The sequence below is a fragment of the Sminthopsis crassicaudata genome, chromosome 4 (genome assembly GCF_048593235.1).
Source record: "Sminthopsis crassicaudata isolate SCR6 chromosome 4, ASM4859323v1, whole genome shotgun sequence".
Classification (NCBI taxonomy): Eukaryota; Metazoa; Chordata; class Mammalia; order Dasyuromorphia; family Dasyuridae; genus Sminthopsis; species Sminthopsis crassicaudata.
The window spans coordinates 362,950,039-362,976,969 of NC_133620.1; the positions used below are offsets into that span (position 1 = coordinate 362,950,039).

The window sequence follows — 26,931 nt, forward strand, 5'->3', positions numbered from 1 at the left end:
GATCAGATCATTGATTTGTGATTTCCTTTCTGATGAGACAAATTCAATTGCCCCATAATCTTCTTTAAGTAACATCTTGCCCTTAAAATCTGAAGGTATCAGTAGCAAAACTTGGAATCTGCTCCACCTGATTCCAAGACCTTCATTCTATTCACTGGAGTCCTAGACTGTGGAATTGCCTTCTCACTTCCCATTTTTGTTGAGTTATTTTAGTTGGTCTAACTGTTCATGATCTTACTTGAGGTTTTCTTGACAAAGATACTAGAGTAGTTTGCCATTTCCTTCTCCAGATTTTACAGATTTTTTTACAGATGAGGAAACAGAGGCAAAACAGGGTTAAATGAATTGCTCAGGGTCATGCAGCTAGTAAGTGTCTGAAGCCCCATTTGAAATCAGGTTCTCTCAACTCTGGCCCAGCTCACTATCCACTACATGACCTATGCTCCACTTCCTAATAATATCTATTTAGTAGAATTAGGAGTAGAGACTGGACATGTGATTTACCAAGATAGGGAGTTCTCAGTGAGGGCCTTCTTCTTCCAATGCATCTTTTCTACAACTTATAAACTTAGAGAGTTAACCTAGAGTGGTTAAATAACTTTATCATGATTATAAAGTCAGTATTTTTCAAAGATGAAGATAGTCTTTCTGATTACAAGACCAGAGTTCTATCTACATCATCACATCTCTCTGTTTTTAAAAGCCCAGATGATTTAATGCTTTAGTATGGTAAAAAAAAAAAAAATATATATATATATATAAACATATATATATATATATATATATATATATATATATATATATATATATATCAGGCCTCTAAGGGTAATTTACTAAGATGCCAATTAACAGTCAATTTTTAGTTATCTATTTGTGCATTATCCTTAAAGGAATATACACTAAAGCCATTTGACTGAGGATGCTTTAGATAGAAGGAAATCCTGATCATTCTTTCAGCCAACATCTGTTGAGTCTGGTTTTCTGTTTGAAAAAAAGTTGGTGCATTTAAAAAATATGTATTAAATCAAAAACCTACTCTGTGATGAAATGACAAAATAAAACTAGAGTTCCTCTCCTCAAGGAGCTTATCTAGAAGATAAAACATATAATCCTAAAGAGAATTAATTATAAATGAAATATTAAGAATGCATGAAAGAACTGTGATCTCTTCATCATAGCTAGAAAGTTTTGATGTAGAAACTCCCTCCAACATCACAGTCAGTCTAGAACTTGATAGATAAGTCATTAGGATCATTATTTTCATCTCATTTGGTACAGTTCCCTCAATTTTACAAATGAGGAAACTAAGGTCCAAGGAAGTAAATGAATGAATAAGCATTTATTATTTATTAATTGCAAAGTACTATGTTAAGTGCAACAAATATATAGAGAAAAAAGAGACAATCTCTGATCTCAAAAAACTCATATTTTTATTAGAATCTAAAATGTTTATTAGGGAAGAAAACATGAATCAGAGATTTCAGCAGCAAATCAGTCAGAAAGACCTAGTGGTCCTTGGGGTACATCAGCAAGGCAAATGGTAATGCATCTTCTCTAGTGTCACTGACATTAATGAAACCATATCTGACAAACCAACATGACAAAGACTTTGAATGTGAGAAATTGTTTTCTGAAGTTTCAGTAACTTTGGTTTAACTTTGGCTTTTGAGGAAGGGAAGTTGAAAGTATCCTATGCTGCTGCACTTGTGGAACAGTTGTTATGACCCATCTCCACAAGAGTTGATTAATTTGATAATGAATATTGATTGATTATTGATGGCTATGGAGGCTAGGTTAGAAGCAGAACTGGTAATCTGTGAGATATTGCTAGTCCTGAAACTTACATACCTATTAATGGCAAATTGGTGTTAGTGGTAGCAGGGATGGCAGGCCCTTCTCCACAGGGCTTACTGTGAAGCTAGTCTGAAAGTGAGGCCATAACCTGAAGAGCACAACTGTTTCAGAGTCTCTTATGGATAGGATCCTGGACTGTATTCAGGAGAAGGTAACTGAGGAGATAAGGTAGTAGTTGAGGTGCTTGTAGTTTGATCCACCTGGTACACCTTACCTGCTGTCTCTTCCTCAGGAAACTGCTGTTTTGGCTAAGCTGGCTTGCCTGAGGACTTAAAACTAGTTTCTCTTGCTCCAAATTTAAAGAGTTACCTGAGGCATAGAAAAATTGTCACCTGTGATCCTGGGCAAATATTTCTTCAAAACTTTCTAATTTGCTCTTAAATTCTTTATATATTTAGAAATTCATATATATATATATATATATATATATATATATATATATATATAATATATATATATATATTATATATATATATATATACTATTAAACAGACATACACATAAATATATGAAGTAAACTGTTATCTATAGCAGATTTTAGATATAATGCATAGTGTACATAGATATGTATTATGAGTTTTATAATAGGCATTTAATGAAGTTTGCTAAATTGAATTGAATTTGAATTAAATTAGTTGAGAGAAACTGGCCCTGCTTACAGCATTAGGATTCCAACTTCATTTTCAACACTTCTCAATATAGATTGAAATGTAGGGGGGGCGGTGAGAGGAAAGAAGGAGAGGGAGAAGTCCTTTCAAGTGTCAAAAGAAAAACCAACCCACAAAATATTTTTACCCTTAATTTAAATCATTGTTTTTCTAGGGAAATTTAATTTGAAAAAAAAAATCTTTTTCTAATTAAATGGAAGACTGTGCTATGCAAACAATAAAGATTCTTGTTTGAAAGTAATTCATGCCCCTGCTTCTAGGACTACCAAGGGAATTGGGGGGAAAAAAAAAAAAACATTTGAGCGGCCCAGAACTTGTGTTTTGTCAGAGCCAAAGAGAATTCACAGCTCTAAAGTTTTCACGTCAGTTCTCAATTTAAAAGCCACAAGTGTTGAGTGGGTTCAGACCTCAGCAAGACACATCTTCTCATCTCTAGAAATGACTATATTTGATCTCTCTCCGGGTTTTTATGCATGTTCCTCTTCCCCCCCCCCCCTCTCTCTCTCTTGCTATGGTTGGCCTAAAAGGTTAGAGAAAGCATGATTAGACCGATTGGGAAAGAGTTTCTAATGCTCTGGTATAGGACTAAGCAGTCTAGCCAAATTCCGTTCATTAGTGAAGGCGCCAGGGTGAGTGTGGCCAGTAAGAATGCTGGGTTTGGTTCTACAGAAGTGCTAATATCGAATAAGCCCTTTCCTGTTTCCTGGGAGGCTGTGTGGACAAGGGAAAAGTAGATGGATCTGAGAATCCAAGGTTTGGATCAGATTCCCAACCCAGTCACTGACTCACGTATGGCTCTGGCAACTTTCAGCCCTTTCAGATTTGAAGCTATCCTGTTTCTGTATCTCTACTGCTATCTTAATATTCACTCTACATGTGTCAGCAACTATGTTGTCCATAGGCTCATGGAATCTGTGAGTTAGAAGCAACCTCAAAAGTCATCTAGTCTAACCTTTACATTAAAGGAATATTTAAGGGAATATATCTACAAATATAGTGCATGCAACAAGTGGTCATCCCTTCTCGGCTTGAAGACCTCCAAGGGAGAAGAGCCCACTATCCTTTAGAGACATACCCATTCCTACAAGCTAAACTTTGAAGCCATATTTTTGCAACTATGTGAAATTGATACTCTGAAACCACCCTCAATGCCAACTAAAAAGCTCTATTTGAGAAGGCAGAACATTTCTTGACAATAAATAAAACCTCAATATAAATAAGAAAATCATAGATCCCATATAATGTCGCTATAATGATCATCACCATATTTTGCTCTTTATAGAAAGTCAGCAAACTTCAATTATCAGGAATTTGATCCTGCAATTTAGACATGCAGTCACCAGGTGGCAGTGATCCCTTGGCCTTATAGACAGAGTAGACCTTTGGGGGCTTTGCCTGAGATTTCTCTGCTCAGGCTCTTAAAATATATGTATATTCATAAACTATTTACTTTTACTTATTAAAAAGGCCATTCTTCACTTCAAGGATTGACCTTAAGTGACAATGATCACCCACTATTTTTGTGGCATTTTCCATTGCAAAAGTTTGTAAGGTTATTTTATTAGAGCATGGGATACCATGCCTACCATTTGGATATTCTATGGTGCCTGACCACAGCTTAATGATCTGCTTAAGTATTGGCCTAGACCTGAGAGTTCTTTGAAATCCAGAACTCCCAGACAAAGAAATTCCTTCTATCAGTACAAGTTAGCACTTTCACAATGGATCAAATGAGATAGTATGCCCAACACATAGTATTTTTGTTGTTGTACAATCATTTTCCCATGTGTCCAACTCTCCCATATTGCATTTTCTTATTAAAGATATTTGAGTGGTTTGTCATTTCCTCCTACAGCTCATTTTACAGATGAGGAAACTAAGACAAACAGGGTTAAGTGCCTTCTCCAGAATCACTCAGCTAATAAATGTCTGAGGCGAGATTTGAATTGAGAAAATTGAATCTTCCTGACTCCAAACCTAGCAGTCTATCCACTTCACCATCTAGCTGCCTTGCAGGCACTTAATAAATGCTTGTCCTCTTCCTTTTCTCTCCAATTTTCAGATTTTTCAGAAGTACCCAGAGCCATGCAAGGTGAAGGATTTGCTTAGGGTCCCAGTATTTGAGGCAGTACTTGAGCTTATGCTTTCTTAGCTCCAAAGCCTTTCCATTCCATTACTCTGCATATTCTTGATTTAGAGATCCAAAAACTCAATTTCCCAAGGTGTATGTAACTGGAAGCATGGATTTCGAAAATGGTTCCATTCAATTATGCTTGTCTAGAAGAACAAATGCTTTGTTAAAATAACAAAGCATGACATCTGGTTTATCTCTAATTACTAATTACAAGCACAGTATTACACAATTTAGAATCAGATTTAAAGAAATGCTACACTCCTGTCAAGTGATTAGTGTTAAAACTCCCTCCATCCATCCCAACCACAGCCCCTCTTGGCCTGCATTGATTGTCTCCTACGATTGCTTGGGCAAAAAATAACTCATCTAATAGTCAGCCTTCAGACCATAAGTGTATCTGCTCCAAGTCTTGATAGGATTTTCTAAAATTTGCCATTCTCTGACAGAGCCTTCCAGAACTCAGACTCACATCTGCATCATGAGGAAGCATATGAGTAGGTCTTCAATAGGAAAAGGAAATTCAAATTCTCATGTATTCCTACTTTTCTAGAAGTGATCCTGATAATTTCTGAAAGTTCTGAATTTCCTGAGATTTCTCATGCCACTCTATTTGACTGTCCCTATTCACTTTATCATATTCTCATTTGAATTTTAATTATATAAAAATAACAACAACAATAATAATAGATAGCATTCATTTGGTGTGTTAGATTAGCCAGATCAGTCAGGTGGTACAGTGGATAGAGTACTGAACCTGAAGCCAAAAAGATTCATCTTCCTGAGTTCAAATATGGCCTCAGACACTAACTAACTGGCTGACAACTAACTGGCAAGTCGCTTAACCCTATTTGCCTCAGTTCCTTATCTGTAAAATTCTGGAGAACAAAATGGAAAACCACTCCAGTGACTTTGCCAAGAAAAGCCCAAATGGGATCAAGAAGAGTCAGATACAATTAAGCCACAACAACAAGTTTAGCTAAGTGCCTTTCATATGTAATCTCGTTTCATCTACACAACACTGGGGTTGGTACTATTATTATTCTGACTTTACACATAAAGAAAATGAGGCCGATAGAGAATAAGTGATGGGCCCAGGGTCACACAAGATGGCAATTGTGTGGGACAGGATTGAAACTCAGATCTTTGTGACTCAAAGGCTACCAGTCTATCTCTTATACCATCCTGCTGCTTTTGTTCAAATTGATATCACCACCATCATAATAAACTTCAACGCATCTACAAAGCTGAAAAACTTAGAGCCACATGCTTTACATACACTAGACATTAAATGTGTATTCAACTAACTGCTTATGCCTAGCTTCAATACTGGATCTCACCCAAGTGTAGGCACCTAGGGTTTTAGAATAGCCTAGTATTAAAAAGCTTTTGTATGCAACCTTCTATTTTTAAAGTAGTTGGAACTCTTGAAAAGATCTCCTCCTCAAAATGGGATTTCCTTGGAAAGAAAAAAATGTGTAAATATATAATCAATCAATGAGCATTTATTAAATGTTGTGTGTCAGGCACTGTGCTAAGCATTGGGGTTATAATTGTTGCAATTTGTGTTTGAAGACAACCCAAAATAATATCACTATGCTAGAGTTAAGTTACAGTGTGTCCAACTGATGTTATAAAGAAACAAAAAGTGATGACTCAGCTAGTAGATAGTAAACCCCAAAGTAAGGAAGGTTAAAATTCCAGAAATGCCTCTAGCATGTATTGACTTTCTCAACTGCCTGTCCAGGGCTCCCAGATAAGTCACTAAAGCTCTAGATTGCAGGATAGTAGCCTACCTATATTCATAGCGTTCCTCTATGGGAGATCTTTACACTTAAAGGAAGCATATATTCTAAGAAAGCTCTAAGCTCAAAATGCAGACTAAGGGACTCTGATTAAGAAACTTAACCTCTTTGTACCTCACTATCTCTTTCTGTAAAATGAAAACCTACCTCCCAAGGTTATTGTAAGGATCCAATGAGATAATATTTGTTAAGAGCTTAGCACAATGATTGGCCCTTAGTAAGCACTTAATAAATGCTTGTTTTCTTCCTTCTCACACTGACAAAAATCACAACTAAAAAGTTTAAGAAAACAGCAACAATAAAAGATCATATGAGATCCAAATGATTTGTGATTTCTTCAACGTGGGGCTCTCTGTAAATAGAAACGATGTCCATCAACATAGATCACAACCTTCTGACCCCTACACTTAGTGGAAAAATCCTAGGGAGTCATCTGAAGCACACAAACATTAAGAAAGTGATTTTCACAGCGTCATAAGATTAGTATCAGAGACAATATATGAAGTCAATTCTTATTCCAAGCCTATGTGTATGTGTGTATGTGTATATATATGTATATAAAGGGATATATGTAAGAATTTTTTGTAGGGTAAATATACATATATACACAAGTACATGCACATATATGTTTTAATATAATATGTTATGGTAGAGTATGTATATGTATACACACAGAGAACTCTTTCTTGCATTTCTTTGAAGTGAGATCTGAAAGAAAATTTCTTCAAGCTCAGGGTTTTTATAGTCAGATTTGTGAGGGGGGGAAACTGCAGGCTATATTTGGACAAATATGGTCCCAGCTTACACTTTATCAGAAAGAAGGTGCCAAATTACTTTCTTTGCACTCCTGCTTAGTTCCCCAAATATTTCTTTTTTCACTCTGTCACCCCTGCCTCTTCTTTACATAAGGAAGAAATTGCTTTTTGCTCCATGTCTCTTCAAAGTAAGAGAGAAGAGACTATGTACAGAGAGGCAGAAGGCAGTGTGACTTCCCCATGATAATCCTTTCCAATAAGAAGATTTTTGTTTCTCTCTTTGTGGCTCTTCTTCCTCAACCCTCCCACTCTTTGAAGCCCAAAGTGGGAATGAAAACTAATTTGAATCAAATGCTTAAGATTATCCAATAACATTTCATCAGGCTCCAGGCTCCTTACAAACTTGCTTTTAGTTTTTAAAGGGGGCAAGGAAAAATCTGCTTTCTTCTGAGTATGGGTTTATTTTTGATTTTTTAAAATGTTATTGATATTTTTTGGTTTTGCTACCTTCATTTATGAATAGGCCCTTCCTCCTCTGCCTTATTTCTTGTAACAAAGAATAATAAATAGAATGGTTGAAGAAATGATTATGTGAGGTGAGAAAACCAGATAACACCTGTTTATGTCAGAGCAATATTCATAGCAATCTGGCTATCTGGGTGGCATCTCTGCATATCCTAACATTGTCTCTGTCTCTGGAATAGTCTCATGCTTTATGGAGATTCTTCAGTGTATATCAGGCAAGACAAACTGACTCTATCATATCCCCTTAAACTCCAATGTAGATAGACTCTAAACACAGGAACCTTGGGAGTGATGGTGCCCCATCCCACCCTTGCTTCCAGCCTGGACCTAATAGCTATCCTTGAGAAGAGTCATCTCTGCAGTAAAGGGACCCACCTTCTTTAGAACCAAATCAAGAAACATTTATCAAGTTCATACCATGTTCCAGGAAAGGCCTCTTGTAGAAGGTAGGATTTGAGATGAGTCCTGAAAAAAGTCAGAGGGTAAAGACAAGGAGGGAGAACATTCTAGGCATGGAGGACAGCCAATAACAAGTCTTAGTCAAAGCCTGCCCTGCTCCAAGAACAGCAAGGCCAGAATCTGCTGCCAAATTCTACTTCCTGATAGGAAAAGCCAAGAACCATGAGAATAGTATCATCTCCCAGACCACCAACCGTACTTCTTACTAATCTAACTAAGCCCTGGAGCCATCATCCAAGGAAGCAAACTCGGGTGGAGAAGGGACTATCCATAAGGTAGTGATAGGATCTGGTGTGTGCTAGACAAGTCAAAACCCTGTAACCATCACTTCCCTTCACTTCAATGACAAGTGGACACAAAAGCTCTAGGAGCAGTAATACCCCATCCCCATTCCCCCAGACCACCAGTCAGGCCTTCTCAGCAATCAACCTACAGAAGACATGGAAAAGTAAATTTTAGTCACTTGTAAATGGTTTAACATAATGCACAAATCGGATTTTATCTATGGAAATGATAAGAAGATAAATTACCATTTATTCTGTTGCTATATCCAAAGGACTATAGAGCCTTTCCTTTTGACTTGCAGCTGAATTATTCTATGTATGTCATGAACCTTTATTAGAATATGAACTGCTCCAAGAGGGCAAAAACTATTTTACTTTTCTATTTTTATTGCCAGTGCATATCAAGCAAGCGGTTGAGGGATGGTTTTTTTCATTCATTAATTTCAAATGAATTGTTCCATATATCCAATTTTCCATAACCGTGTTATATTCTTCCTTTACCTTGCCCTGCTCATGCAAAGAGTAGAGAAAGATACATCTTCTTGTCTCTGTTTTAAAGCACAGCTTAGTTATTATCATTGCAGAGTGTTTAATTTTCTTTTTTGTTCTTTTTCAAAGGAAAAGGGAGGACTGTTCTTTTCCATTGATATCATTGCATTTATTATAGAAGTTGTTTTATGGTTCTGTTGATTTCACATTATATCAGTTCATATAATCTTCCCATGACACTTATTACAGGCAAATTTCAATTAAATATATATTTAAATATATATTTTTTCTGCACAATTTTAAAAGTATTATCAATTGATAGATTTTTTACACAATAGATACTTTCTAACAAATCCTTTCAGAGAGTATACCCCCCTCCAAAAAATGATTATTAACTGAAAAGATATGTGCTTCACTTTGATGTGTTATTGTTAACAATTAACCATTATAGTTTATTAGAATTTTGCCTCTTTACCTTGTCTTTCATTATATTGTTTCAGTTGTCATATATATTATTTAAAAGATATTTTAGAGTAACTTTTAAAGAAACAAATATCTATGATGAAATTTGGTACCTTTATCACTAATTTTTAACTTCTCTATAAATAACTTTCTCTAATTTTTAGCATGAAGTTTAAAAAGCCACCGTATGTTTAGTATTAAGAATGGCACAATATTAGGGAACCTGAAAGCTCTTAGCTATCAGTGGACAGATATGTATATTTAAATTTAGGAATGGTTCTTGTCTTCTTTCATTCATAGAATATATCTGAGGCAATTCCTTGGTGAATTATGCCCTTTTCTCTTCAATTACTCTTTCTTCTCTTCTATGTGGCAGAAAAAAAAAGAGAAGATAAAAAGTATCTCTGTGATTAAGGAAAAAATAAAAATTATCACCACTAGGTTTTCCCCAGTCACAAAAGGTTTGCTTTGTGTGTGTGTGTGTGTTTATTTTGTTTTATTTCACTTATTTTTCAAATTAGTCACTGGATTTTTTTATTTAGTCTTACAAAACCCTCACCCTGTTCCTTTCTTATTTCTTCAACCAGAGCTGATGTAACTTAATCTGCATGTAGCATTTATTTCAGTCTCTTCCCACCGCTATTCGAATGCCATCAGGTCTCAAATAAGTCCAAATAAAGGCTTTCCAGGTCATTTTTCTTAAAGGGTTAGTATGCAAATGAGGGGGGGGGAATAACCAAAGCTTCATGATATATTTGGGTAATCTACAGAATTAGAAGCAGGTCAGATCTGGGTTCAAATTCGACCTTTTCTTCACTTGCTAACTATGTGATCCTTGGTAAGACCTTTTGACTTCTTTGAATACTCATTTTGCTCTTCTGTAAAATTAGAATAATAGTGAATTTAGTATTCACTTCATAAGGTTATTAGGCAGTTCATCAGAGGTGAAGGATGTAAAGCATTTGCAAATTTCAGAGTACTTTACAAATGCATCTATTTCTATTATTATTAAAAGAATGTAGAATAATGGAGAGGAAGATGCTTAATTATATGAGTTGGAAGATTTGGGTTTAATTGTTTTCTTTGACTCTATTCAAATCATTTCATTTCTGTCCCTCAAGCAATTCCCTAAGACTTGTCTATAAATGGGACTCTCATCTAAAGCCATAGACAGGTTGTGGTCTGTGTTGGGAAAAAGAGTTACAACACTGTGATTCTTCCAAGCTGATTAGCATAAATCCTTAATTGTATTACTGTTAGTCACCATGTAGTTCCTAATTCAGATTCTAAATTAAGGAAGAGGACAAGCTTGTCACTGACAACTGAGTTAATTTAGAAGCCCAAGGCCTCCTTTGACTGCTTGATCTTCCTGAACTTAGCATTTAATGGGAAACTGATTTACTCTACCTCATATGTAAAACGGAACTTAAAAAAGCTAACCACCATGATAGTGATGATGTACAGTATATATATATTCTAACCACTGTACCACATTGTTATATGTGGATACACATGTACATATATGTATACATATAATTGTTGGCATTTAATACACTCTATGTTTCTCACCTATGTTACATATATTCTTTGAACTACTGCAGTTCTCAAAGGAATAATGCTCATGTTTAGAGCACTTTTGAGCTTGACCTGTGGTAGAGTCTTCTGAGTTCATAATGGTCTGATCAATAAGACACATTATACCTTGACCTTAACATAATGATGCCATTTTGGACCTCTTCAAAAATGAAAGACAATAACCAACATATGTTCTGTATCTCATGGCAAATATCTCATAAACAGTACATCTATAGCCCATATATATCATGCAACATAAGCTCATTTGGCACACTTCTGACATACACCTAATTAAGTATCTCACATACATTCTAGGTGGCCTAATGGATTAAGTGAAGACTTGAAGAGTCTTCCATTTCAATCTCACCAGATATATTAACTAGCTATTTAACTTCTGTCTGTTTCAGTTCCTGTTAAGTGTAAACAAGAGAAAAATAATAGCACCTACCTCCTAGCATTGTTGGAAAGATCAAGTGAAAACAATAATACCTACTTTCTAAAATTGTTGGGGAAATCAAATGAGATGATTTATGTAAAGTGTTTAGCAAACATTAAAATTCTACCTCCTACATGAATCTTGCTGTGATAAATCTGTTATAATTCCTTTTAAAGATGAGTTTCTTTCTAGTTTTTCAGAAAACACTTAGTTACCATTTCCCAAGATAGAGAATAAAGTGAATCCATGCAACAAAAGGGAAAAAAGTTTGCTGTTTCTTAAGAGGAATAAGATTTGGGAGTTTTAGTTATACCATTATAACTTTTTTTTCTTTCTCTTTTCCAGTGGAATGGAGCATTTCTAAAGACTTTTCTCCTTTGGCTGGGGAAATAATCATGGATAATCTTCAGTCTTTGAGATGCACAATCACTGGGCTCTCCATGGTAAATGACAAATCATACATTTGGATTTTCCCACTTCCCCATCACTGATATTTGTGTTAGGGATTTGGGTAGTAACCGCCAATAGTCTCCCCAACCCTCCCCTCTATTCTTCTGGCAGCATCTACTGCTCATTAAGCATGATATGTCTGGTATCCATAATCTAAAATTCACAAAGGAATAAGCAGACAGCATGAACCATTTTGTAAGTTGTCATGTTCTAGGGAGATCAGAAAATACTGGCCTCAGGCAGGCAGTGAAAGCTGCTGGTTTCTGGATCCTGCTCTAATCTTTATGGGGATCAAAGGCTCCTGATAGAGCCAATTCTGACTCCCTGTCTGCTGGTTAACATAACAAACCCAGCCCTGCTCAGTTGGGATCAGTCATCAATTTCTGTCACACAATTTCCCAAGAGAAATCTTTTCCTCTTGATAAAAATATCTGTCTCAATCTACTTTCAAGAGTAAGAAACTGTATATCTCAGAAGATGTATGACTTAGTAACATGAACCAAAGCCTCCATGAGCCCAAAACAAGACCAGATATTACAATTTTGTTGGGCTGTTATAGGTTCTCTTTACAGAACTCCAAAGCAACCTAAAAGTTTTTTCTTAAAGTTCCAGATAAACCAGAACCAAAACTTTTGTCTCAGGTGATTGAACTGGAGCAAAACTGAAACATGAAAATGTATTGTCCCTTGAACTACTATTGCATTTTGGTTTGAATCCCAAATGCACATAAATGTGTATACACATACACGTGCATGTGTTCACATCCCAAAAATTCTTAGTGAAACAGTGAAAAATTTTGGGACACCCTGTGTATGTGGATATTGCATAAATTATAAGCATGTATCTGTGCATTAAAATGTGTATATATATATATATATATATATATATATATATATATATATATATATATATGAAATCTTAGTAACTTCTCAATTGAATGTCAAATCTGGAGTCAGAAAGACTTGAATTCAAATCCAGAGCCAAATTAAAATTCAAATTACAAGCTATGCAACCCTGAACAAATTATTTAACTTCTCTCTGCCAAGGTTTCCTCAACGAAGATATTAACAGCCCCTCCTTGTTATGAGTCTTGTGAAAACCAAATAAGATAATATTTGTAAAGTGATTAACATAATGCCTAGTACCTAGTAGGTGCTCAATAAATGCTTATTTTCTCCATCCTGGCATAACCTGTTTTAATTGGGTACTAGGATGTCCTACTCATTACATAATCAAGTAAACAGAGATACTAATATTCTATTCTGACCTATGATTTCATTGATTTAGAGAAATCCTCAGTGAGTCAATTTCCTAAATCAAAGCAGGTTGACACCTTCTGCGACTTAACAGTGGCCTATCCCACTGAGAGGTTAATCACTTGCCCAGGGACAGAGTCAGTGTGTGTCACTAACCAGATTTAAAGTCACATCTTCTAGGATTCAAGGCCAACTATTTACCTTATAAATGTAAAAAAGCATTTATTAAGCACTAGGAGTTTATTCAGTTGAAGATAGGTTATTTATTCAAAAATCTACTTCTAAATTAATGAATCACAGTATTTATGACATAACCCATTTGTCCTGATTTCTGATTAGTTTAGAACAGCATTTTCGCAGTCTTCATGGTTGGGAGACAGGATATTCTACTTAATTGCATATTCTAGCTAACAAAGCAGCACTATATATACTAGACACAGATTATTACTTTTAAAAATAATTAGAATAGAGTAAAATGCACTCTTTATGTGTGACAATTCACATTATACTATAACTGCTGTGATATAGTATCACACACATTTCCTTGGCATAAGTCTTGCCTTCATTAATATATATCTCAGTCCTTCTTTGACTTTGTAGAAGGCCTTAAACAGTTGTCCAGAAAAAAAATTCATTTATTAATGGTTAATATGGTAATGACCATTATCAGAAATTGTGAGGCTGGTCCTTGAGTGACAAGCTAATAGATATTTTCAAACCCATTCTTAAAAATTATTCAGTCTTAGTAGATAGACCCTTCAAAAACCTAGGGTCATTAATATAACATAATAAGTCACTCAGTGATATATTTGTATACACACACATAGATAGACATCCATACATTGAGATATGTACCACATGTAGTTCCACACATAGTATGTAAAGCTAGTTTATTATTAGAAACCATTCTAAAGTACAATCCTCAGGACCAGGATAAAAATCTTTTTTTGGTCCCCCTTCTTTGGAGTCATTTTTTAAAGTCAAATCAATAAGTATTTATTGAGCACTTAACAAAATGCCTGGCACTGTGTTAAGTACTGGGAATACAAATACAAGCCAATAGAAAGATAGTCCCTGCCTTTAAGGAGTAATATTCTAATGAGGAAACCTAATACATAAAAAGAAAAGGTAGGAATTGTAAAGAATGGGAGAGAAGAGATGTAGGTACCTGAAGCATACAAATTTTAGGAAAAACCCAGGAGTCAGGAGGATAGACTGGAAAGGAATAAAAACAAAACCTTCTCCTTGAAATGGGAGGGATCAGATGGTAAATCTAAGCTTGCTTCATAACATGACAGTAATGGTGGTTATATTTGCCCAAAGCCATTGAATTATAGATTTCAATCATGGTCAAATATTGGCTGTATACTTCCAGGTTGCCAAATGTGTAGGTAGATTCAAGCAGACCAGAATTTGAGGAGGCAGACTTAGTTATGGTCTCCATACATTTGATTCATTCAAGGGTTAATGATCCCACCCCTGAGCCCTGAGATAAGATCAGCTGAAGACAGATTTCAACCCAATATCTGGTATCTTAAAAAAGGAAATAAAGAGAACCCTTGGGAGAGTGGAGAGGGGGTGAGTTTCCATTGATTAAAAGAAAAAGTGAATATTGAAAAAAACCTGCACATTTTCCACTGAGATTATTCCTAATATTTAAACTCAATTCTTTGGTATATTTCCACTCAGATCCCTAAGGATGGTAACACAAATTCTGTTACCACCACATCATTTTGTGAAGTAAAATGTCTGATGAATCTTTCTCTTTATTTTAATCCTTCTGCAGGGCCAACATTATTTTGTCCAAGTCTCAGCTTATAATATGAAAGGATGGGGACCAGCTCAGCCCACAACTCCTGCCTGTGCTGCTCCTTCTAGTAGGTGATGATTTTGAAGTCATGCCAGCTTTATTATGAGGGCTCCCACTCCATCAACATGGTTTTTATTGTCAATCTATCTCTATCAATCTTCTCACGACCAGCCTCTTTTGCTTAAGTAAAAACATGGCCACCTTGGAGCTGGCACTGGAGGTAGCATGAAGGTTGTGATTTGCATGTCTACAACTACCTTTCTACCTAATTTTTCTGGTATAAACTGTAGTTCATTATTGGGGCTTCACTCTGGTCTTATGAGTCAGATCTGTGTATTAAGGGAATGGAACAATAAAAGCTACTGCTTTATCAGGCATTGTCTCAAAAACTTTCTATTAATAGGAAGTCTTTACATCTATAGAATATATGTCATATTTGTCATAAGAAAGTTCATTTCACTCTGTTCTCTATCTTTAAAAAAAGGTATCTAGAATATATGGTAATATTAACTAGGATATGTAAGAAAAAATAGAATACCCCATTCCCTGACAATACTAGATCATGCATATTACTATATGAAAAGCATTATTTTGAATTGATGAGAAAGAATGAAAGGAAATGTGGGTTATAAATTCAAATTGTGACCAATTTATTTAAAAGTAGATTTTCAAATAAATAATCTGTCTTCAATATAATAAGACAATAGGTTATGATTTGGAATTACTGGATCTTTTCTTAATATTTGTGTTACTTTGGATGAGTTATTACATCTTTATAGGTCTTATTTTCTCATGTAAAATGAGAAGATTGGATTAAATGTCCTCTAAGTCTTAAAGGCCTATACTATGTTAGAATTGGAAGGCACTTCCATCCAACCCCTCATTTTACAAACAAGAAAAATGGTTCAAAAAGGGGATATAATTTGCTTGGGAAATCCCTGGGGGAGTAAGACATGTAATTGGGATTTAAATCCTGGTCCTCTGAGCCCAATCTCAACTTCTTGAAAATTCACAATTTCAACAATATGGGCATTTCTTCTACTAATGCTGACTACAGTACAATTCCTTAGGAACCAGGGAGATTATATGGTAGGAAAGAAAGAAGTGTGAACTTGGAGTCATTGGACTGAGTTTGCCAGTCATGATCAATGTGATTTTAAACAAATCATTTTGATTTTCTGGATCTTAGTTTTTTCATCTGAAAAATGAGAAAGTTTAGAATAGCTTTGAAATCCCTTTTGGCCCTAGATCTATAATCTTTTGAATCATAGGATTCAAAGCAGTATATACTGCTCACAAATTATTGTGGTAAATATACAGATATAGATGATATAGCTACAAATATAGACATAGGTATAGAAACAGCTAGAAAGAAGGATGTTGACATAGACATAGATAGAAAAATGAATGTAGTTACAGGCAAAGGCATAGACACAGATATAGTTATCGATATGTATATAGGCAAAAATAGAGATGTAGACATAGATATAGATGCAGACATAAACATAGATATAGATACAGCTAGAGATAAAGCTGCAGACATAGACATCGACATAGATATAAATACAAATGTAGACATAGATATAGATATAAGCATAGATTTAGACATACCTATAATTGTATAGACATAGATAAAAACATAAATAGGCATAGATATGATATATATAGGCAAAGATATAGATATAGTTGTAGACATAGATATAGATATGGATGTAAATATAAGTGTAGATATAGACATGAATATAGATGTAATCATATACATAGATATGTCTATACACATTGACATAGGTATAAATAAAAACATGAGAATAGACAGATATAGACATAGATATAAATATGACTATACATAGACATAGGTATAAATATAAATATTAGTGTAGACAGACAGAGATATGTATAAATATATAAATATGAGTGTAGACAGACATAGATATGGTTGTATGCATAGATATAGTTATAACTATGAGTGTAGACAGAGACATAAACATAGCTGTAGATAAGGTATAAACGTAGATTTAGATGTAAATATGAGTATAAACAGGCATAAACATTAATATAGATATGGATGTAGACATGAAAATGGGCACAAATATGGCTATAGATAATAAAAACAGAGAGAAGGGTAAAGATAGAGATAGTGACATATCATTTGAGTCAATCTTCTCATAAGTAATCTCTATATACTTAGCTACTCTAGACATGGGTTAATTGGATCATAGACCTAGTGATGGAAAGGGCCTTAGGGATAATTAAGTCCAACCCTGTCATTTTACAGATAAAGAAACTAAGGCTCAAAGAAGTTAAATAATATGTTAAGATACAATGTGTGTGAATGGATTCCAATCCAGGTCTTCCTGCCTCTAAATTCAGGGCTCTATGTGCTATGTGACACCACCTTTCAAAAGAGGCAACTTGAAGCTACCCAGAAATTTCATTGAACCAGGCATCTGGGCCCATACTCAAAGCCATTTTAGTTTAGCGAGGTCTGACAAAGTTGACAATCCACCAATGCTTCATGGAGGCAATGGTGAAAGACAGGCAAAGAATGTTATTCTTCATTTTGATATCTTGTAGTTCAAAATTTCCTCCTCAATATTAGAAAGAGATATGAAGCTGTTGTGATTTACCATCTCTGAATAAATAACTAATCCTAAGTCTGTCAGAGCTCTGTGTCTACAATGCCAAAATATTTGGCTAAAAAATTGAAAAGTAAGTTTGTCACTTGGACTTTGGTATCCTGTAGTCACTGCCTATGGAGTAAATCCCTGATTTCATTTAACAAGCCTTTAATAAGCATCTCCTAGGAGCAAAGCTTTGCATTTGCTGCTGTTGGGAATCCAAAAAAGTGTAAGAGTTTATATTTCAAAAATACCACATTTTTTCCTTTACTCCTTAAAAATCCTATTAAGCCAGGTCCTGGTTAGGGTAGGGAAGACATTACTCTTTCTAACCCCCAGGGTACCATAAAGCTGGACTATTCTCATTGCCAGACCCCCCAAAGCCCAAAAGAGTAAGTTCTTCTCCTGAATTGCTGACTCATCCCCATCGGGGAAATTCTGGCTGATAATGTTAAACAACGGTATTTATTTATTTATGTTGGAAACGAGTGGCATGGTTAAGGAGAAAAAGATATTCTTGCTCACATTCATCTAAATCAAGCATCTGTGAATTCACTTATTTTTAATACATTGATAACTGTATTTCAAAAATGCTTGGTTTCAAACATAACCCTATGTATTTCATTTTGTACATTTAAGAATGTTTCTCTGAGAAGTGGTCCATAGAGTTAAACAGATTGTAATAAAAAGGATCATGACAAAATAAAAATGTTAAGGACCCTTGTTTTAAACATCATCATAATAATGAAGAAATTGCTGTAGACGTAAATTATTAATGTTTATATAGTACTTTCTTTGTAGCAGGTTTGTTATTTCATTCTATCTTCACAATTGCACTAGGAAGTAGCTGCTCTTATTATCTCTGAGGGATACTGAGGTAAGCAGAAATTAAATGACTAGGGACATATAGTTAATAAATGTCTGAAATTTGAATTAAAGTCTTCCTGACCCCAGATCCAGTGTTCTCTCTACAAACCTGTGCAGATGAGAGAAATAAATCTGAAAGGGGAGAAATCAAAATCAAAGCTAGTTACTTTCTCTGAATTAGGAGTGGGTCAGGATAAAATATATGTCAATATACTAATCAGACATCCTGAGGAATGAGAAATATATCAGATTTTCAGTTAGAAAGCTTTCATCAATTCAAGGTATTGAGGCAGCTAGGTAGCTCAGGGAGTAGAGTTAGGAAGTTAGGAAAAAAATGTAGTTCTCAGATACATAAGCTTTGTGGTCCTAATCAAGTCATTTAATCTCAGCTTTCTCAATGATAAAATGGGAATGAGGATAACAGCATCTACCTTGTAGAATTTTTGTTTGTTTGTATTGGGGGACAGAGTTAAGTGACTTGTCCAGAGTCACACAGTTAATAAGTATCTGAGGTCAGATTTGAACTCAGATCCTCCTGACTCCAGGAGTTATTTTGAAGACCAAATGAGATAATATTTATAAGGCATTTAGTACAATGCCTGACACATAATATGTGCTTTATAATTGCTCATTTCCTTCTTACTGGACTGGGTGCTGAAATATAAAGACAAAAAGAAACAGTTCTTGCCCTCAAGGAGCTTATGTTCCCTAAGGAGAAAGTCTAAAGCTGATATTTGTGAATATTTGCCATATCAACAAGAAAAATATATTCTGTCAATAGAGCATCACAATGAATTTTGCAAACAGGGATCATGCCATTATGATAAATTAAGACCATGTTGATCTTGGCTTTTAAAATGGAAAGAATGCCATATTTACTCACATGGTTTTTTCAATTTTTTATTTCAAATTTTTAACACGAAAAAAGGGTTGAGATAGGGAGTAAATAAAGAGTAATATTTGGGGACAGTACTTTGACAACAATAAATTCTTATAGCTTCTTCAAAAGCATGAGGTTGTCATAGTTATTAGCAAAAAGAGGATTTCTGTAGGCTTTCTGAGCATTAGAAAGAAGACATTCTTAAAGTAGGGAGGAATCCTGGACTAAAATTCCAGGCCTGTCCCTTCCAAACTAGCTCTACTGGTTCTTCCAAATTTACCCACTAGTTCTCTGACTGTAGGCAAATCACTGAACCTTGCTGACTCTTCACTTCCTAAATAAATGAGGTTGGACTAAATGATATCTCTCTGATCATTTGCATCTCTTAATATTTGTAGATTTGGTATCAGAAGACTTGGATTTTAAATCTGCTTTTGCCTCTTACTGGTTTTGTGAGCTCAGACAAGATTGAAATATACTTCTACTAAGAGTCATTCCATCTTTAGTGTTGTGATTCTGTATCATTTTACCTCCCTGGATCTCAGTTTCCCTATCTGTAAAACTGAGGGGATTTGAGTAATTGATCTCTGCCCATTCTAACATCTCATTTTCAGATTAGATCTCCAAATGTACATATTTTCTGATGCCATAAATTACTACAAGCAGTTTTCTCAGGAAGATGGGATATCAGAGTAATTAGAATACCAGTTTTAGAGTCCAAGAGAAGTGGGTTCCAATCATGATCTGAATATAGAGGCAGCTAGGTGGCACAAGGGGTAGAATGATAGAATTAGAGATAGGAAGACCTAAATTCAAATCCTGCCTTAGACACTTTATAAGTTGTGTGATTGTCACTTTAATAGATACGGAAACTGAGATCCAAGGAGGTAAAATGATACAGAATCACAGCATTAAAGATGGAATGAATCTTAGTAGAAGTCTATTTCGCTCTTGTCTGAGCTCACAAAACCAGTAAGAGGTAAAAGCAGATTGCAATCATCTGTCCTCTGCCAGCTTCAGTTCTCTTGTATGTAAAATTAAGACATTAATAGCTCATAGCTTCCAAGACTATTGCAAGGATAAAATGAGATAATGTCTATAAAATGCTTTGCAAATCTTGAAGTGCCAGCTTTTATCATCATAATCATTATTGTTATTATTATTATTACTTCCTCTCTATGATACTAGACAAATCACTTAACATCTCAATGTCCCAGGATATTTGCTGACTCTAAATTACCGAACAGGTACAGTCATTCATCAAGAAGAATTTATTAAGCACCTATTGTGTGCCAGGCAGTCGATAGCATCTACTAAGTATTTACTATGCACCATACAGTCAATAATATTTATTAAAACACATTATATTTTCAGGTACAGTTTACAAGTACAGCTTTGATAAATGAAAACATCCTTGCCCTCAAGGAGCTTACATTCTAAATGGGAAATAACATACAAATAACTTGATACATACAAGGGATATACAAAGTAGGTGAAAGGCAGTTTAAGAGGAGACTGTATTGGCAGCTGGCAGGATCTGGAAAGATCTCCAGCATAAGATGGGATTTGAGTAGATAAGTCTTGAAGAAAACCAAAAAAGAACTAAAAGTGAAGTAGGAGATAAGAATGAAGGATCCATACATTCTATGACATGGCCAGATCTACATTTTAGAAAAATTCCTTTGGCAATTGAATAAGAGTAAATGAATTGGAAAGATGTAAGGAAGGGAAACTAAGTAGAAGACCTCTCTGAGAAGTCTGTAGACAATTATTATATCATGAAATAGGTACTTTTTTGCATCTAACAAGAATAAAAAGATGTCACAGTAGGCAGAGATCAACTCCTCTAATCCCCTCATCCTTACAGATAGGGAAACTGAGATCCAGAGAAAAATTATATAGAAATCACAGAAATGATACAGAATCATAGGACTAAAAATGAAAATCTTTGAAGAAGCTACAACCATTTAGATTGTAGCTATGTGAGTGGAAGAAAGGAAATGAAGATGAGAAATGTGAAGGCCAAAAACAAGATTTAAGTATGATTTGAATTCAGTGTGGATTATGTTATGTGGATTCAATGAAGATGAGTTGAGGATGACACTGAGGTTATAAGTCTGGATGCAAACAGTAAAAGTTTTGAAGATGGCAATATTGAGGAAGCTAAGATAATGAGTTATGGTTGAAGGACGATGGGGATGGGAAGAAGGAATTTCTTTATCCATGATATGGTTACAGAATAGAGGAAGCATTTATCATTTGGTAGTTTCCTATTTTAACTGTCCTTACTAAGTAGGTGTTAAGCTAAGTTCAGTTGTTTCTATCCTGCTGAGGGAAAACAAGTGTTGTCAGCACCCTCTAAATTTTAGCATTGTAAAGAAATGTTCTAGTGTCCCCACCCTAGTTATAGCTCTGCTCCAGAAAACAGTTATGAATCTGGAAGTAAGAGGGAAAACAATCTCTCAATAAACCCTTGAACCTATTTGTTCTATTTTACAAACAAGTCTGTCAAGCTTACTTATTTGGTTTCTTGACACACAGAAGATTCCAAAAAGGTAAATGAGAAAGAGGTGGGCATTATACCAGAGAGAGATACACTAAATACAAGAGGTAACAGATGACAGCTTGACAGCAAGGAAGGAGACAGAAATACTATTATGTCACAGCACAGCACAATAATTAATGTTCTAAATGATGACCCTGAGTCATTGAGAAAAAGTTAAATTATGTTCAAAATTATTTCTTTAAAAAGGCAGGGGAATGTGGAAAGAAAGAGAAAGAAAGGAAGAGAGAAAAAGAAAAAAGAGAGAAAGAGAGAGGGAGGAAGGAGGAGAAAGAGAAAGAGACAAAGAGAGGGGAGATAGAAAGAAGGAAGGAAGAAAAGAAGGAAGGAAGGAAGGAAGGAAGGAAGGAAGGAAGGAAGGAAGGAAGGAAGGAAGGAAGGAAGGAAGGAAGGAAGGAAGGAAGGAAGGAAGGAAGGAAGGAAGGAAAGGGAGAGAGAGATAGACAGAGAGAAGGAAGGAGGGAGAAAAATAAAGAGAAAGGAAAGAGAGAGAGAGGATAAACAATCCCTGCTTTCAAGGAGTTTATATTTTTTATCAGAAGAGAGAACATGTACATATGAGCAGAATGAAAATATGTAGAATAAGTATCAAAAAAAATAATGTTAGATGTTACAAAAAAGCAGAGTTCAGAAGCAATTTAAAGATGACTGTAAACCTTTGAGTGAATGATAATGATGGTCACATCTGTTATCACAGAATTTCACAAGCAGTCCTGTTGGTGAGTATTATTTAACCCCTTTTCATCTGGAGGGGTCTCCATGCTCTGAGCTCCCAATTGAAAAAAGGATAAGTCTATAAGAGCCCAGCTGTGAGGACAAATTAAAGTGCTGTCCAACAAACCTATGTTAAAGGTTAAGACTTTCCCAAAGGATAGACAGGAATTTTTCTCAAAGGTCTTGGAAGTAAACCATACCCAACCAATTTTTAAGGAGGGGTAGGGTAGGAAAGCAGTCAGAGTTAAAAGCAGCAGGGGCACAGGAGGCAAGAGAGTAATACTGGAAACTACCCAAAAACATTGAAATAGGGAGTTAGACAAAAGGGTTGGGAGAATGATGCTGCCTCCTTTAAGAAGTTATTTTATCACCAAGCATGATACTAATCCCTATATTGAAAAGGCTGAGATTAGTAGATCACTTGAGCTCAGGAATTCTGAGTTAGAGTAGGGCAAACCTATCCCAATTCATTTATCCCATTCATCAGCCCCAATTTTGTGAAGTGTTGTGGGGGGTGAGGAGAAAAGTCTTCCTATAGATAGGCTAACTGGCTCAAGTCAGAAATGGAGTAGATCAGAATTTTCCAGATGATTGATAAGTAGCCATAGCCTAGGAAGATTCAATCTCCCCACCTCCCCCAAAAATAGTAGGGAGAGAGATGAAAAGTTATTCTACTATTTCTTGCTCACTCATTTCCTGTAGGTTTTAGAAGATGCCTCTAATTTTCTCTATAGAGTACAACATCAAGTAGGGAAATAGCATTTATCTGGTAGATTGGAAACTGTTAGGATTACCAGGTGAAACCTGGAGCTTCCCACAGAAGATGGTGCATGCTTACCATGAAAGTCTAACATAGGCATTTCTTGCTGGGAAGCTGGCAAAAACATGAGTTGGGGATGCTGCAGCCTTAAGGTCCCATTCAAAAAGAACCCTTCATTCTGTAGCTATTTATTCAGTTCAAGTGCTTCCTATGGGTCAAGCACTTTGGTAGGCACCTGCAGGGGGGAGGGGGGGAAGAGGAGAAAGAAGGGGAAAAATCAGCTCTAGAAGTGTTTAGTTTTTACTTGGAGGAAAAGAGACAAAATGAACACAGAAAAATAAATACAAAATATATATTTTAAATGGGAGTGAAGGAAAGCCCAACCTACAGTTGAAGAAAGGTCTCCTAGAGGAGCTGGGACTTGATCTGTGCCTTAATTGGAACCAGGCATTCTAAAAGATAAAGAAGGCAGAGAATATCTCAAGTAAAGGGAAAAGTCTAAGTAAAGGCATGCAGGTAGGAAACAGAATGATGTACTTCAGGAATAACAAGAAGGTTGGGAGAGTGTTCAGAGGGAAGAAAAGGAAATCAGTCTATAAAGATAGGCTGGAGTGAAAGTGCATTGGACTTTAAATTCCAAAAACAATAGGCAGCCACTAAAGCTTCTTGAGTAGAGAGGTTACATGCATGGTGAGAACTATGCTTTTAAAATGTCAATTTTATAAAGAATGGATTACAGAAAAGGATAGGAAGAGCAATTAGATGACTTAATAGCTCACACAAGCTATAAGGAGGACCTGTACCAGGATAGTGATTGAAGAGTAGAGAAAAGATAGATGTAAGAAGTATGTGTTCTAGAGTCTTTAAAAAATATAGGTTTCTCAAAAGTCTTAATGCAGGTTTAAGTTTCAACAGGTGAAAACAACCTTAAGACTTTTGGAACAACTTACATATATAGTACTTTGACTATGGACTTGCTGGTGGGACTAAATGTATCCAGTTTCTGGGCTACAGCCTACAGAAGCCTACTGAGCTTGAAGCCTACAGGACCTTGGTGCTATCCTATCAGAATAGCAAATGGGGACAAAGTAAGCCACCATTCATCATTGCTTTGGGAACTGTGGTGAGGGATTACATACCTGGGAACACTCAGAATGAAAACAGAATACCAGGCTTCAAACTGGGGACATACAAGAAGCCTGAGAATGGTGTGATTGTCCAAAATCCAACGGGGGCCAGTCAGAGCCACAGCCACAGCACAAAAGTGGAACTATCTCCTAGGTGGCAATTGTGCAAGGAGAAAGCCACAGTCATGGGATGAGGCTGATACCCACATGGGGCCACCAGAAAAGGAGACAGAAGCTAGTAATCACAGCAGAAGAACGAACTTAGACCCAGTAACTCCATACAGAATTATAGCCACAGCATCCAGATAATGAGAGCACACAGTTAAACAGGGACTGAGTACCCAACCAAGAGTAAAGGAGGAGATAGAGCCCAGCCCTAATACCAAGTCATAATCCAGCACCTGAAGCTGAAGATATAAACAAATAAAATAAAGAAATAGAAGACAATGGAGAATATTATGAGTTAAGAGAACCCCAAGGAGTCAACCCAGAAGAAAAAAATCTATTCCACAAAAAGCATATGGAGAGTCTCAGAAAAAGCTCTGATGATGCCAGAGTGAATAGAAGAAGTAAGAAATGGAAAATGAAATTAGAACTTACAAGAAAAAAAAAACTGGAGAGAGAATAAATAGTTTAGAAAAATTCAATGGAATAAACAGAACACAATGATTTAATGAGGTAATAAATAATAGTATAAAGATTTAAAAAAAAACTGAGAAAAGAAGTACATAAAGTATACATGTCATCCACTATCAAAAACAACAGACCTGTAAAATAGGTCAAGGAGAGATAATTTAAGATCTATCAGAATCCCTAAAAACCATGACCAAACAAAAAAAAAACTTGAATTTCAAGAAATTACAAAAGTAAGCTACTCATATCTATTAGAATTAAAAGGCAATGTAAAGATAGAAAGAAACCAACCACCAGGCACATCCTAAAAGGATGTGAAAGCCTTAATTAAAAACACCAGGAGTGTCATAGCCAAAATGCAGAACTTTTATGTCAAAGGAGAAAAAATACTGCAGGCAGTCAGAGAGAAATATTTCAAATACCAAGGAACCACAATTAGCATCACACAAGACTTTGCTGTAATGACACTAAAGGATAGAAAACATTGTAATATGATATTCCTAAAGGTAAAGGCTTATAACCAAGAATAACTTACCTCAATAAAACTGAGTATAAACTTAACAAAATAAAAAAATTAACTTTAATAAAATTTTAAAATCCTTTGAATATTCCTGATGAAAAAAAAAAAAAGAACTGAGTAGAATCTTTGAAACCTGAAAGAAAAGAAACAAAAGCAAATTAGAAGGGCAAATACAGATAAGCAATTGGATGAAGCTAAATGATGATAAAGTGTTTAAATTCTAGTGGAGGAAAAGAAATAAGTATTCTTTTAGAATTCCACTATTTCCAAAGGTCATAAAAAGAATTAAGAAAGACACATACAGGAATTTGGACATGATTTTGTACTTTTCATTTATTTTAAAGGGGAAGATTGGAGAGGAATAGGAATATACTAATGAAGAAAACAAGAAGAATAGGGAGGGTCATGGTGTTTTTCATATATAGGATGTTTGGGAGGAAAATGCAAGCATGAAAGTAAAGAATTGGAGGAGTGAGACTCTCATAAACTTCATTTTTATCTGAACCAGACAAAGATGAATAAAATGCTCATACATTGCTCATGCATATGCATGCACACACAGTTTAATGTAGAAATACAGTAAGTTCAAAAGAAATACAAATGAGTAGGGGAAGAGTGAGGTTCAAAAAAGGGTGTAGAATCATGTCACAAACAAAACAATCTTCAACATTGGAAGATAGATCATAAAATGAGGCTTAAAAAGAAAGAAAGAATAATAATCAGTAATTGGATCATGGATTAGGTGAAAACAGGCAAGAGTACCACTTTACTTCCATGGCAATTGTGAAGTAGTAATGCGTACGCAGGCACACTAATATATTGTTGATGAAGATGTAAGGTAGTCCAACCATTCTGGAAGTGAATTTGAACTATACCCAAATGTCACTAAATAATGCACACTTTTGACCCAGTAATAATACTATTCAGCATATATCCCCCTCCCTCTTTCCCCCCACAAAGAGAAGAGAAGAAGGAAAGGACCTGTTTCTACAGAAATACTTACAAGAGGACTTTTATCTTTAAAAAGGAGTAGAAACAAATAAGTTATCCATCAGTTGTAGAATAATTTGGCAAATTAGGGTATGGGAATGTAATGGAATATAATTGTGTCATAAAAAATTACAAAAGAGAAATTTATTAAACCATAGGAAGACTTCATAAAACTGATGTGGTTTGAAGTGAAAAGAACCAGGAGAACAATTTAGGAAATTACTACCATATTGTAAAGAAAAATAACTTTGAAAACTTAAGAACTCTGATCAATGCAATGATGAAACTGATATTAAATCA

The 26,931-nt window shown here is 35.3% G+C and overlaps 1 protein-coding gene across 1 annotated transcript in view; it reads left to right on the forward strand.

Moving 5' to 3' along the window:
* Positions 1 to 26,931, forward strand: part of ANKFN1 (ankyrin repeat and fibronectin type III domain containing 1) — a 555,599-nt gene that overhangs the window by 461,136 nt on the left and 67,532 nt on the right. Inside the window, 2 exon segments of the mRNA XM_074261847.1 lie at positions 11,789 to 11,886; positions 14,936 to 15,026. Coding sequence (XP_074117948.1) covers positions 11,789 to 11,886; positions 14,936 to 15,026 — 189 coding nt within the window.